The sequence below is a fragment of the Hirundo rustica genome, chromosome 3 (genome assembly GCF_015227805.2).
Source record: "Hirundo rustica isolate bHirRus1 chromosome 3, bHirRus1.pri.v3, whole genome shotgun sequence".
In the NCBI taxonomy this organism is placed as follows: Eukaryota; Metazoa; Chordata; class Aves; order Passeriformes; family Hirundinidae; genus Hirundo; species Hirundo rustica.
This window is the reverse complement of record NC_053452.1, coordinates 91719779-91735223: the sequence shown is the minus strand read 5'-3', so window position 1 is coordinate 91735223 and position 15445 is coordinate 91719779. Positions and strand designations below refer to the sequence as shown.

The 15445-nt window shown below is 34.5% G+C and overlaps 1 protein-coding gene across 1 annotated transcript in view; it reads right to left on the bottom strand.

Moving 5' to 3' along the window:
• Positions 1–15445, bottom strand: part of COL21A1 (collagen type XXI alpha 1 chain) — an 80385-nt gene that overhangs the window by 43585 nt on the left and 21355 nt on the right. Inside the window, exons 8-13 of the mRNA XM_040058694.2 lie at positions 15097–15105; positions 13555–13638; positions 11412–11474; positions 3410–3463; positions 2410–2463; positions 55–108 (exon numbers count right to left, since the gene is read on the bottom strand). Of these exons, the coding sequence (XP_039914628.1) occupies positions 55–108; positions 2410–2463; positions 3410–3463; positions 11412–11474; positions 13555–13638; positions 15097–15105 (318 nt within the window). The remainder of the gene's footprint in view (positions 1–54; positions 109–2409; positions 2464–3409; positions 3464–11411; positions 11475–13554; positions 13639–15096; positions 15106–15445) is intronic.

Genomic DNA, 15445 nt, shown 5'->3' with positions numbered 1-15445 from the left:
TACAAGGCAAGCTGAAACACAGGATTATTGTAACAAGAAGTACTTAATTTCAACCTTTGGTGCTGGCATCCCATGTAATCCAGGAAAACCAGGTAATCCACTGTCACCCTGAAACAGCAAATATACTTTAAATCCTTGTATCAAAATAGTGGTAATAGTGTACAACAACATTCATATTCTCATGATCAACAAATAGTGGAAAGATGTAATATATCACTGTATCAACTTCATAATATTGGTATGATGACTGATAAGACTTTTTTTATTTTTAAACAAAATTCATTACATCAAAGAAAAACCTTAATCACTAAATTTTAAACTAAATTTATGGTCATTTTTTTAGTAAGTCTTATGGGGGTTCGAAAGCAGCAATTTATGACCTTATAAAATTTTCTACCAGCTTAATCTGGATGAGTGAAGTTCTAAAAAATAATATATTAACATCTGCTCTAAAAAGGAAACTAAATTAAACCTAAAAACACTTATAAAACAACTTTGGCAATTTGACAAATGAGTTCTTATTGCGGAGGAAGAATGAATCCACTTAGGTAAAAGCAGCTGGCAATTGAAAAGATAAGGCAAAATAGCGGCTCTCTTTATTGTTCTCAAAGATGTCAGGTATCAGGAATTCCAGACTTTTTCTGCTGGTACTGAAGATATTTAACTGACAATTTGTCTGTAAGTTCCCTTGAGCAATAACAATAAAATCCTAAATTACAACTTGTCACGACTTGAAACAATAAAACCAATCTTAGTTGCTTGGTTCAGTAGACTACTTCACATGAGGAAACAGCTAATCACAAAATCATTTTTGGACAATCAGAATGTTTTCTTTCAGTTAATATCTACTTTTATATTGAATAATATATTTCAATTTGTTTAATATATTTCAATCAGATAGAAGGAATAGCAAACTATGCTTAGAAAGTTATTTCATATTCTCAGACAAGGGTTAAACCAGGACAACGTCTCAGTGCTGTTTATCAAAGCCATTCATGCCTAAGCAGATTTGGAAAGGTCTGTCATATATTTGCAGTAGGCAGGAACATGACCACAGGAATGACAGCTTGTGGGTTAATGTTATCACAATATCTCTCAACAAATAAATATTAAAAGCAGACAATGGAATGGAGTTCAAAAATCATCAAAGGTTATAAAATTAACACTTCATATATCCATTGCTTCTTAATGAAAAAGAGTGGAGTCTTGATTTCTACTCAGAAGTGGTGGTTCAATTATTGGATAAACTAAAACATTTGGAAATAAAAAAAAATCGTAAATTAGCTACTAGAGTAGCTTTACAAGTAATGGGATGAAATAAAGAGATGAAAATTTGGGCAGAATTTCCAGGAATAAAATCCTAATGGTAAAACCTGTTTTACAATGGAAATGTTCTCTAAAACAGTGGTGGAAGCCCTATTTCTTGGCACATTTTAAACAAGGCTAGACTGAGCAATAGGAAGTATTCTATCTGTCACAATAGAGGCAATTACACTGCACTGTGAGGCAATTACAGCATCCTAATTTCTACACATAGCCCAATAGTGACTGATTGATTAGATTAACTTCTAAAATCAATTAGACTGAGATGAATAAAGCACAGAACACATAAGCAATTTTTCAGCTCTAACCATAAATTTAAGAATTCTGCTGAACAGTGACAAATTTCAGGATCTACTTATTGGGACTTTAGAAAGAAATTCTGAGATCTGTTGGGAAAATAAGTGCTTGTTTTACACAAAGGGCTTTCAGGTTTTAATGAATCAAAGCCAAAATAATTGTCATCACAATCAGCTTAGAAATTTTCTAAACATAGGGCAGAAATGTGAGAGAAGGCCGCAGCCAATGGGCAGTCTATTCACTGTGTACACATAAAATCCAGAGTCAAGTTTATCCTGATTGCCAGAAAACAGTTACATGTAAGCTTCCCCATCTGTCTATATCTCAAAGCTAATGGCTACACCTCATCTAGAATTTTCCACAAAAAGTTATGGGTTCAATTAGTCAGTGTTTTCTGATTAAAAAGTGCCATCCAGGAATTCCTACCTAAGTCATCTGGATACTCACTTAAAGAGAAAAAGGGTGAAAAGAGTTAAAAAGAAACCACTCTGACAGATGTCAGTATTGTGCTTCCAGATACCCATACTTAGATACACCTTCTAAGTATATGTCATTCAGTGAAATAAAGTTACTACTGGCAGTTCTAAAGCCTATATAAACTTTATTAAATAAAGGACAGATTCAGAATTTAAATTTAGGATTCTTAGTCCTTTCTTACTAACCTCTTAGCAAACAATTCTCACAGAACACTCATGTGAAAATACTGATACTATTACCTGTGCAACCAAAAATTATAAAAGGTAAGAGTAAAAGCTTTTTTATCTATTATTCTTGTTTGGGTTCTTTTACCTTCGCCCCATCTTTTCCTGGTTCTCCCTTGATACCTGGCAAGCCACGAGGTCCCTAGATTGAGAAAGAAATAAACATGAGCTCAAATACTAATACAATCTGATAGACGCAGAAATGTGACACAACATGGGCCAGAGACCAACGTGTCAGCTACCTGATTCCAGCACTTTGGTGACTGGACACAAAAGCAGAACTAAGCATAATGTGTACTCAGCATGGATGAACATGACACACTATGATAATCCATGACTGAGGAACACTGAGACATTTTTTTGTTCTAACCAAAGACCACCCCAGAAAAAAAAAAAAGAATGTCACACAGCTGTACTAGACTGTTCAAAATCACAACCTGTCAGTGTGTGAGCCCAGACATGTCTCCTCTAATAGCCCATTAGACAGCCTCCACATATGCCACTTTGCAGGCTTGGTCTTGGCCCCAGCAGGCTCTCAGATATTTAATTCCACAAATGAGTAAATCCTTGACTATCATTCAGACTGAATATGCCACAAGTAAAATACAGCACAAGTTTCCAACAACCGTCTCAGTAAGGACTACTAAATTAATACAACAAAGAAAAATAATTCTCCTCCATCAATCTGGGCTTTATCTGAAAACTTGTTTTGGACATGTGAATCTTGGGTAATCCATCATCACCATGACAAGACTTCAGATCACTGCTAGTGATTCAGAGAAAAGTTGAAGAAACTACTGTTTGGCTTCTGAATCAGGATAAAAATGTCTAAGCTGCAGCTAAGTCCATCTTCTAGAGGCTTTAGCTAGCCCTGGTTAGATTTACAGTCTAATTGTCAACCTATCTACAAACCCCAAAGTCATGGGAATTTCAAAGCAATCCACCCAAGGATGGCCTCTGATTTCATGACATCCCTTGAGCCCTCTTCATTATCCACACCTCAGCTCTCAATGACAAACAAGATATTGAGAGAGACTTGGCAGGATTTGTCTCAGATATTCAAATTCTAGGAATGAAATAGAACTTACTTGAATCCCTGGAGTTCCTGGGATACCTGGAGTTCCTGCTGATCCCTGGTATCCCTAAGGAAAAGAACCAAGACTTGTGACTTTTCAAAAGCAACATATTCAAAAGCAACAAATTTCCAAACATGTATTAAAAAAAAATCCTCCTATTTACTAGAGAACTTTTCTCACAACCCTATAATTTTAACTCACAGATTTTAGCAACTACTATCACACTCATACATTCGGGATTTAGATTTCAGCTTTCAAAAGCTTTCATATCTGCAGCTGAAGTTCTCAGCCTCCAGACTTTAGCTAAAATCAGTTATTTTAGAATTGTTACACAAAAGCGTAACCAACATATTGTTTTATTTTCCACTGGAAAAAACAAAAAAAAGTGAATCCACATATGTAGACACTTCTTTTTTTCTCTCTCTCTTAAGAAAAATAGCTGAAACATGCCAAGACGTTCAAAGGCTTCTATCCAGTTACAGAAATAAGTTTTAATGAACGAGGTATGTTCTAATACATTATCCAGCTAGTTTTATAATACCTCTACATAACAAAAATTCCATTCTTGATACTAAGCATTTAGCTATGTACTTGAAGGTATATAACAGTCTATACAAATAAAACAATAATTTGAATGACTGGGACTACAAAAAGAAATACTAAATAATTCATGAGTTAAAAACAGTATTTCAGGAATGCTTTACTAGAAATCAACATTGGCAGAACAAGAGAACCTTTACAGAAACCAAAATATATGTCTATATTTTGGTAGATTTGATAGCAAAGATAGCCAGTTTTCATGCAAAATTAACAAGGGTTTTAAAGAATCCTTTAAGAGAGGCATGTTACCGAAGAATAAGAATTTTACATAGCTCATTTAAAAACTCATTTAAAAGCTCATGTCCTCACAGTGGAAAAATGAGCTTCCAAAAAAACATATAAAACAATATGAGAAATTGTTCTATAATACTCTGAGGCTATTTGGTTCAGCTATTTTAACAGGCAAAGAAAACTAAATTTGATAAATCCCATTAAATGGGCTACCCAATTTCAAATACCCAGAATTTGATCCTGATTTTAACTAAGAGAAGTAATAATCCTATTTCCAAATGGGTTTCAAGGTGATTTCCACACTGGTGAAAAGGAACTAACAGAACATTTTCGGTACAAGGCGGGCAGTGTGTTTGTCTGATTTCTTCTTTATATCAGTCAGAGCTTCCTAGGAATAATAAACAGAGCTAAAATTATTTGCTGGGTTAGATACAAGAGAGTCCTTACTGTGCCCTCTTCCCAAAAGACATTTGAGCAGTTGCCCAATGAGCCAGCTGGTAATGTTTAATATAGAAGTAAACAGAATTCTAGGTCTCTGTCGTACATGGATCCTTTATCAAGCATTTTACTTTTAGTGCTCAAGGCAGTTCTAGCAAAATCAGCTTTAACTCTGAATGGCATAGTATCCTCAGAGTGCTTACAGGCCTCCTGGATAGCTGAAAAAAATCACCAAATTAAAAAATGCCTCTAAAAGTTTATTAATTTTTTTCTTTCAAAAAAAATTGCTATGACTTTCTGCAGGATATAATTCTATACAAATGAAACTTTATTTCATAATTTAAACCTCTGCAATGCAATTTCCCTTCTCCCTCTAACTGAGCAGGGGAAGAAGTGGAAGAGGACAATTTCCTGGCTGAACTGAATTTCGAAATCACAAGATGAATGGAAGACAGCAGAAGAACAAAACTGAATATTTAGCTCAGGGCTACATATTGTAATGTGATTTCAATACAAATCAAACACATTGTCAATGTGTTCTTTTAATGAAAAGCTGGAAGAGAAAAGATTGAAAAGGAAATTCACAGAAAGTCACAAAAATTAGAATCACTATCTGGTACAAATAACAGGAATTTTTTTTTTTTTTTGGCAAGTTAAAAAACACCTTCTATAAAATAATAATTTAAAAAAACAGATTTCATATAAAGTTTCTATTTATTTGTATCACTACTTCTTTTGCAGTATGGATCATCAATCTACATGCTAAGGCCTACAAATGTTTTGCACTAAAGTCAGCTCAAATCCTCTTTCCCTAATCACAAAGCCCTCAGTAGGAGTACATCTGCAAGAATAGCAGTGCCAACACAGCTGCCATTTGAAGTAAAAGGGACAGAAGTGAAAATTCCCTTTTCAACTGATGTGGTCAGGACTGATGGTTCTCTTTCAAATAGGGTGAACACACTAAATTTGCCACCAAAAATAATGTTTTTCATCTGAGCTTGGTCTTCTCTCATGAAGTTTTGAGAAAACACAAATAGTGTGAGAAGTATAGCTAACTCTGAATTTTATATTCAGTGTAGAATTCAGTTGCCTAAATATATGCAGCTCCTGCAGTTTGAGACTCCTAAGACACTCACCCAGTGTTAGAAGACAGGGGCACAAAATATTTTGGAGGCATTAATTGTCTTGCAGTGTGGGCAAGTCAGCATAAAAATATTTTATAAATATTTATATAATCTTTTATATAATCTTTATATAGTATTTTATATAACATACCTTTTGTGGTATTAGCTAAATACTTGTTGACTATTATGAGAATTTAGACACCTGTGACTCTATACCCACTTAAATACTAAATGTAGGTGTCTTAAAGTGAATCCCACCTATTATGTTTCATCAATGCTGTCAGTTAGCAGAACTCCACAGCAGTTTATATTATCAGTTTTTATTTTACATCAGTTCATCTGAAATCAGGCTTACACAAAATCTACCTCTCAGTTTACTGTTGCGAGAACAGTACTGATCATTTTCTAGTGCCTAAAAATCCTTAAAAGGAAAGTGATAAACAGCAGGACACTGAGATTTGGTTTTTTTGTCCCAGATTGCTGGGTATTTGAAAAAAATCACAGACAAAATAAAACTCTGGAATTTAAAGAAAATAGCAATAACTTGCAAATAATTCTATGGGAAATGACTGAACACACTTCTTAGGTCAAAGAACTTATATAACAGCCACAAAAATTAGCCATACTCTCATCATCCTTACTGGAAAAAGAAACTCAGTTTGCCTGAGTAAGGAAAAAAATTGAGCAAGAAGGACATATGATAAGTATTAATTCCAAGGAACTCTGGGTGCAATAGCAGAGGAAACCTCAGAAGTACATATTCAATGCATTCGCACACCTAAAGGACAGAAGTTCAGACAGCATTCATAGGCATATCCCATCTGATAAGGATAAAATAAAAATAAAAATAGAGGATGTATGGATAAGGCAATGAGAACTGCACTGCACACTCCCATAATGAAGAGCTTTTGGAGTCAATGAACAACATCAACAAGAAAGGCGTGAACACAGGACTACTTGGGAAAGACAAAGGGAGAAGTAAGCAAGCTCATTTTGGCTGGGAAGGAACCAGGGATCAACAGTAATGGTCTAAAGATATCCAAGGACTGTAAACACTAAGTAAAAAGAACTATTCAGGGTGATATAACTAAGCTTAATGTAACTCAATTGCAAAAGGGAAATTTAACTTGGCGTTAGGAAATCACTCTGAAAGGTCTGCAGACCTCTTGTGGTAGTTTCTTGCAGAAAATCTTTAAAGCACAACTATCTAAAGCATTACAAGACAAGTCCTCAAACTCTTTTCATAAAATACATTACAGCTTAAAGAACAGAAACTGTTGTAACTGTGTAGACACGTAGCCATGTTTATTGTTTCTGCAATTCATTACACTTTCCTCCATTTGCTACTCCATCATCTGCCAAGGCCCTCTCATAATTCAGAGCCCCTAGCAGTGTATTTTACCTAAACATGATGTTCTCAAACAGTACAGAGGAAAAAAAATCCATCAAGATCATTAAATAAAAGGTTATAAATCCAGCTTTAAAAATTCCCAAGCTTCAGGCTATTGGGAGATAGGATACCAAGAGAGTCCAACTTCCTGCTCTGTTAACTGTTCCTGTTAACTGTTTAGATGTTCTTCCTTATCATATGCTCTGCCTTTGGCAGCTGCTGCAGGTAGGGATATGGTCTTTTACTGGAACTGTGCAGCTGTCTCTGCAGCACAAGTCAGCATCAGGCATCGCTCTGATTCCAGACTTGTAGGTCTCAGAGAAGGCATTACATGACTGTATCAAAACAGAGCAGAAAGACTTCCTCTAACAATAACAAGGCCACAGTATTACTGAGGAATATGTATTTTCCTGGAATGAGAGCAGCATTTCAGAGCTGAATTATCAACTCTGTCTATGAAAGTTTTCTGAGAAAAGTAGCTGCAGACTTTATAACAACTTAAATCCCAGGCAAGGCATCCCGTAGCAGAGGGAATTTAATGTATATGTGAAACTATTACCCATTTTTATTCCAAAAGTCTTGTTGAAATAGCTCATCCTTGCTTTTATAGAAAATGCATCATAAAGGATTTAGCCTTCAGTTGGTCACCAAATATTAAACTCTAGGTAATACAGCTGCAATAGTGTTCTATAATCTTTTAAAACATATGTTGGGATGATCAGAAATTACTTATTATGTGAGGCTTTTGACACCTTATGAACTCCATATCTGCTTGTATAAGTAAAGTCAGTCTCACCAGATTATTTTTGTAAAGTGCTTATTTTTTTCTCATTTCTTACTTAATTTTCTTGTACGTATTGTAAAGACAAGGCAAATTGTTCCAAACTTTCATGAGTGAAACGAGATGGAATACTCAAAAATTGTCCAGATTTGCCATCTACATGGTTCATAGTTCAAAATTGACAAATGGGTGCGTTTTTTAAATTTCTGTCAGCAGACTGATAAACTATTACCCCTGTTAACCACAAGTGATCACTACATAGATTCTTATAATTTACTCTCCCCCCTATATTGGGTTTTTCCCCAGTAAATATTCTTTGTAATAAAAAATAGCTTTGTGACCACACAGGCTGCTGAGTGCTTCCAGGGCAAGCAATCACTCCAACTGCTTCTTTCAGATTAATAATATTCATGAAAATGAGTTCCATTTGAGATTCAAATACTGTTTTTTATCTTTACACTTGTTTATCCATGCTTTTCTCTTGACTAGACAGTTTAATAAGTTCAGGTTCTAAATTATATTTTTAATTGAAAAAATGTATTTTCATTACTTATGCTTTTTACTTTCAGGTTTTTTAGAGTTCCTTTAATTGATCTTTTCTTCATGTATCAGAATATAAACAGAGGTAGCAATTAAAGGGAAAAAACAAAGGTACTCTAAACAAAACTAATAAAAATAACATTTAAGAAATGACTGAAAATAAGCCATGTTTAAGTTCGCTTCCCAAAATATTAGAGTAAACAGTTTTACTGGATAATACCAGGTAAACAATTATGTTCTGGTAAGATTGAAGATATTCATAGGAATTGTTTTCAATTTTTCTGGACTAAAACTAACATTAAGTATTAGAACAACTTAGCCAGCCCACAAACAACAAACTAAATTTTATTAGATGTTTTACTCTAAAATCAGCTTCATATAGTAATATAAATACATGCCTAAAACTTTTCTCAGAGGAAGAAATGTTTTGTTGACCAGTTATAGTGTTCCAAGAAAATTAATAACAGGCAAACTGGAAAGACTTTAGAGAAGATCATAAAAATGTGTTTGGGAACAGAAAAGACTGACTTCGCAGGAAAAGCTTTTCATGCAAAACCATTTGATTAAACAAGACTGACTACACAACTACCTGTAAGCCTATGGTGCTGTCTGAATTAAAAGCTTGTCTCTCATAGTTCCTCAGGACATAAAACTAAAAAGATGCAGATGAGCAAAGTTTCCCCAAACAAAAAAAACCAAAAAAACCAACAACAACAACAAAAAAACCCCAGAACAAACAAACAAACAAAAAAATCAATGACAGCACAGAAAATGTGCTAGACTTATTAGCAAATACAAAAGTAAAATAGAAAGAAAAAGAGAGCAGAGTCTGTTTTCCTGCACAGTGGATCTAAAGGGCCTCTCACCATTCACAGCTAAAAGGCTGCCTGAAACGCACCCAAGAATCTACTGTAAGGAAAAATAATGTACTGGCCAAAGGTGCAGATGATCTAATTGGTTTGCAATTATGTCCTTACAAAGAACAACCGCAAAAACTACAACTGATATTTCAGAAACATTAATCAGTTATTAAAGTTATAGGATTTAGCTACAAGCTCTTCAAATAATGTAAGTTCTTCAGCAAGTGATACAATTTTTCATGTAGTGGAGCTTTTTGATTCTCATTCTGAGATACTGTGGTAATCTTTTTTACGTTCAGAGAATGCCCATTTATGCACATTATGACTCACTTGCAGGAGAAAATAAACCATAACTGCCAGATCACAAAGTTACAGTAGGTCTATGGTATCGATTTATTTCTCCTTCATTATTTGTGCTGTTCCAGTGCTTATGGGAAGATAAATAGCTTTGAAGTGGAAACCTGTACATTAAAGTATGAAAGAGTCATAATAAATTGTTTCTAAAACAATACTGTGGTAGCTGACCAGAAGTTTTAGAAATTAAGTCTTAATCTATTTGTTAAAAGAGAGAAGGGAAACTGACATTCTCCTGCCAATATCCAGTCCATTTGGCCTTAATTAAAGCTTACATGATATCTCTTTACTTTTCAAAATACCAGATTCAGCTGGATTAAAGGCAGCTCTGTTATGCTTATCAATCCTGCAAGTCTATTTCCAGAAATCAGCATGGTCAGATTGAGATGAACACCTTCCCCCATGAAAGTCTGTGTTCAGACAGTTTGTAAATGTCTTTTATAGTGCCACCCTGGTTTTTCTGAGTTTTTTAAAGCCTTTTGATTGTTCATAAGATGGAGTCAGTCTCTTTAGCTTCTGTACAATATTAGGAGCAGTTTTTGCCTTTTCTCACACATGTAACATAAACAAATCCTTTGTTTTTCATTCCCTGTCCTTTGTTTGCATATTTATAACCTGAAAACAATTGTAACTGACAGTTGGTCTGGCCATTGGGCTGGGAGGTGGTAACTCCAGAAGCCAATCCACAACCAGACCCACAAATGTATAAGAAGTAAGAAATAAACAGGGCAGATTATAGGAGATCAAAACTGCTCTTCATAAGCTTAAGCACCACTAATTATCAATTGAAAAGATATTCTGATTAAATACAATTCCCTTTCTCAGAACACCTTAAAATGCGTATTTTCAGGATTGTCTAAAATCAAAATGCAGTATTTTAAAACACTGATAGTTTCAATTCAGAAACCATTCTCTAACTCTGGTTCAAAAAAACTCTGAATTTAATAGCTATCAAAAGCTGTTTAAGAGCAAAAGCATAAAACGATTTTATATCACATGTAAAATAAGGATATTTGCTTGTGGGACTGAAGAAAAATTCATATAAGCACTGCTCATCTGGACCATCAGGGTTAATATGCTCAGGTTTCAATATAACAAGTCCCATATTTTAAAACAGGGAAATTTTCAATTTTTAGAAACTATTTTCAGCATCTGCTTTCTTCCTGTTAAACTAACTCTGCTTACAAATGGAATCACCCCAGTTAAATAAAACAGTTTGTAACTTTAAAATGTCTATATTTTTTAAATTTTTCATATATATCTACATATTTTGATGAACTAGTTGAGGCAGCCTACAAAGAAATTCTATGAACCAAGGAGCAAGCCCTAAAAAGAATAGATAGGATTTTAGGTGACCCAAAGTGCTTTCTGGTGAACAAATTCTTAAGGAGTAAAGACTGAAGGTGGTAACATAACTGCTGCAAAGTAATGCAAAGTAATGATGAGCACTCATAGCCTGTTTTCTGCTTTACAGCTGTACCCAACTCTAATATTTACAGTATTTTACCTTGAAACAAAATAATATGATTTACATATTCATACGACAGTTACATACAGATTGTGCTTAAATGACATTCAGAGTTTCAAAGAATGGAGACAATATCATTTAAATTTCAAAAATCTGGTATGAGTGTTCCATATTTTTTCTCCTGTTAGTTTTACATTTACAATATATGACTAAGTTTTTAGTACTCACAGGCTTACCATCTGGACCAGGCAGACCAGGATAACCATGATTCCCAGGCTGCCCAGGGTCACCCTATGGAAAAGCAAGATGTGAACACACAAAACATATAAGCATTTTAAAATTGTGAGAGTATTTTAAAATTAGCACAAAGCAACCTTAACCCTAACACATTCCACAGAACCTTATTTACAAGTCCAGAGACCTACTATTGAGGAGCAACACCTACAGTGAAAAAGAGCTGATTTTGGGGAAGGAAATTCTCCCCAACTTCTTGTGGACTGCTTGGACAAGTGAGTCCACACTTGGTTACAGCACAAGTTGACCCATCAACTTAAAAGCTTTCTAGTCTTTTAGCACTTTAATGAACAGAAATAGAAACACTTTTTATCAAATAGATGAAACAATCATTAATAAAACTCCATTGATGAAGTAGTTCTTTTGTGAAGAAGTCTCTCACTTGCTTTAGGCGAGCCTAATTCTTAAGATAAAAGCACTAAACAGTTAAGAGGCAGGAGTAAAACCTGCAATATAGTTAACTCCTCTCCACACACCAATTGCTTTAAAAAAAGATATTTTTCAGTTTTCTTCTTAAAAATCCTCTGCAATTATTTTGATAACCACTGTTACGATCATGTTAAAGAAAAGTTGCTTGCCAAGGCTTCATGTTTATGGTGAGAAAGGAGGAACTTATCCTATTCAATATATCCTCCAGAGCATTGACTTTCTCTGTTTACTTTACTAACAGCTTCGATGTGAACTTGGCAAAATCCATTTGATCTCTAAACCACTTTTACTTCTGCAGGGGTGTTAAGCAGGTACTTATTTCTTCAGCCTGAATCATCAACAGACCTGTGGGTCAGTTACAACCGCAGAATTGTTATAAAAAGGGAGGACATCAGCAGGGAAACAGGAAACTAGCTTTCAATGTGACTATGAAAAAAAATAGCTTCACATATAAACCACGGAAGTGTGATGCTGAACTAAGTGGAAGAGACTATAGAATAATGTCTTTTTTTTAAAAAAAAAGATAACAGTTATCATTTGCTAAATTAGTAATAAGTTACCCAAAATTATTGTTGTCCAAATTAAGAAGTCCAGATTTGGAATTTGAGCAAAAATAAATTTGCTTTCAAATATACTATTTAACTTAATTTTTTTTTTTTGCTTTTAACTTGAAAAGCTTAAAGCATCAATTACTTGTATTTTGAAATTGCTTTGATCCAATTTATTGTACTCCATTAGTATCACCAACACAAAAATTAAGTTAAAATTCATATAGTTCTAGAGTCCAGTATTCAAAAGTTAATAAATATTATAACTGAGATAACCTATTCAACCATAAATTGGCTTCCTGTTGACTTTCTGCAGCCTTTTGTGTTAGGTACCATATTGTCAGCTGTATTATTCAGTTACCCCCAAACAAATATTACAGTGCATTGTAATTGAAAAATTGCACATAAAGCAATAGGTATAGGTCATCTGAGTTCTGAAATTTCATATTCCTTCATACTTTACAGCAAATGGTTTTCAAATCTTTTAAAATTATAAATACTTCATTCTCTCTCCCTCTTTTTTTTCTCTGTGTTAAAAAGAGAATAAAAAAAGGTGAAAGACCACAGAAATTCTATTACATGAAACAATAATGATGACCTCTGTGTTGCAGATTTCAGAAACCTTCTCCACTGTATCAAGAAGCCCTTTGATTTGAGGTAGCTACAGCATACTATAACCTCTTTTATGATGACAGCAGAGGTTTTTATTCATTTGCTTAATGAAAGACAAATGATTTGGGGTTTTCTTGTCTGCACTTATAAATAATTCTGTAAACACTGCTTAGCACAGTTATTGAGAAGGGTACTAAAGCACATACTGGGGATTTGAGTTTGCCGTGTAAGACTTTTGCAACTCAGGTCTAGTCCTCATTTTAGTTTTTCATCAGCACGGAAAGGAGGTCATCAGAACACCTTATGTGCAACTCTCCCAGTAAGCATCTAGTTCATTCTTTTACAAAGAAGGAAGAAACCTCCCTCTCCATTAAAAGACTTGTTAGAAAATCATTTCACCCTCAAACAATTAACAGCAACATCATTTGCTGAAGAGTAGCAGGGAAACACAGGTCACATACACTCAACAAGACAAGAAAGAGACTTACTTTGGGGCCTGGAGGTCCTTGCTTTCCTGGTGGGCACATGCAGGGGGCAGGTGTTGAGCCTACATCACTGGGACCATTCATGCACTACCAAGCATGAAAACAGCCATCAGAACATATGCCAAAGGCAGCCAACAAACATACTGGAACACTATGTGAGGCTGACTTTCCTTAGGCTGCCTTTCACTTAGGTCTTGGCATTCACTCTCTTGTTCAGCTGGAACTTCTGCCTATTTGAATATTGCCCTCCAACTACTTTTCATGCATGGAATCATTTTATACAGAATAAAGATTTAAAAAATGTAAGATATTGGGCTGATACTTGTAACTTTGTTTTTTTCACAAATACTTTTATAGTTTGATAATTTTAAATCTTGCAACATGAAGGATGCTTCTCTTAGCTAATCTATATTCATAATTTAAAGTGTGATCAATTCTCAAATATACCAATTTAATTTAAAAATGTGTAAAATTCTGTAATACATAATACATATGTATAGATAATGATCCCAACCATTGGCATGCTATCATGCGTAGCAAGCCTGAAAAGAAGATAAACCCCAAGTCTCCTACCTCCTATGTGTTACAACTATGAAGCTATTTGAGGGGAGGGAGGACACAGCTGCTACTGACTCCTAGATGTCTCTAGTCCTGGTCCCAAGAGTGCCCATCCTACAAAGAGACCATTAGGTGACCTCCTCCAAACCATGCTCCCTGCAGCACTAAATACTAAACCTTGGCAAGATCACATAATGCTCTAGAATTTCTTTCTTTTTTGTGATATTTATGTCTCACCATTAAGCTGCACATGAAACCTCAGTGCTTTATTCAGGCAGGAAAGTGGAGAGCTACTAAATCAAATCTATTATAGGTACATCTGTACTAAATCCATATGCTGAAGTTAGAGCTGGTAAATTCTTTTTTCACCCATCAACCCTAACCCAGCAAGTTCTTAGACCTATGGAAAAGCAAAAATTTAAGAATCCAAGCTAAAAAAAATAATAAAAAAAAATATATATTTACTATCTAAAACTCTCCACAGCATTTTACTGTGAAAAAAACACACATACTAGAATAATGACACCTTTTACGATGTTTCTTGAATGGAATTCTTTCTCGGGATCAAATGATTGATCAAAACACAAACCCATATTTCATTTGCAATGGTGCAAGTTGGGAGTTACAGGTAAGGTTAGGGAAGTTGTCATATTAAGTCTCCAGACAAGCTCTTCTTCAGGGAGTTCCCATTAGCACAATGCATGTAACAGGTACCTGACCGTGCATCCCCCTGCAAACAGCAGTGAATGAATTGAACTGGGGGAAAACGTCAGACCATTTATTCTAATGAACATGGTTTTTTCAGAAAAATTATTTTTTATTTGTCTACTGACTAGAGTTCAAGCAAGGAAAGTCCAACATTCCTAAGCTTAGCAAATCCTCGTCCCCTTTTGAAAACAAAGTGTATATTACCTAGAATATTAAGAAGCTTATAAAAAGTCAAATACTACCTTAAACTGAGTTTGAGTAGTTTAGGATTGAGCCTACCTCTCCATTCTGAAACAAGAAGAAACACAGTTTAAGAGTACAATAATATTTTTAAAAAGAAAATGCACTAGTTTGGAAACTATCAAAACCAATCATAACTTCTGAGTTCCAACTGTCAAGAAATTATAATTCAAAGTTTTAGACTTTCTGAGACTTATATGCATCTACTATCAATTCATATGAAATTAATTTGGCTAATTAAGGGTCTGTCAATGGCAGTTATCAGTAGCAATTTTAAAAAAATAATGACAGAATTAATACTAAACCATGTCAGTACTTTCACACTAAATGTTTAGATTTGGGTCAAGCCTTTTAGCAGAAGTAACTTCTCATCAAAAATATCCTTTGC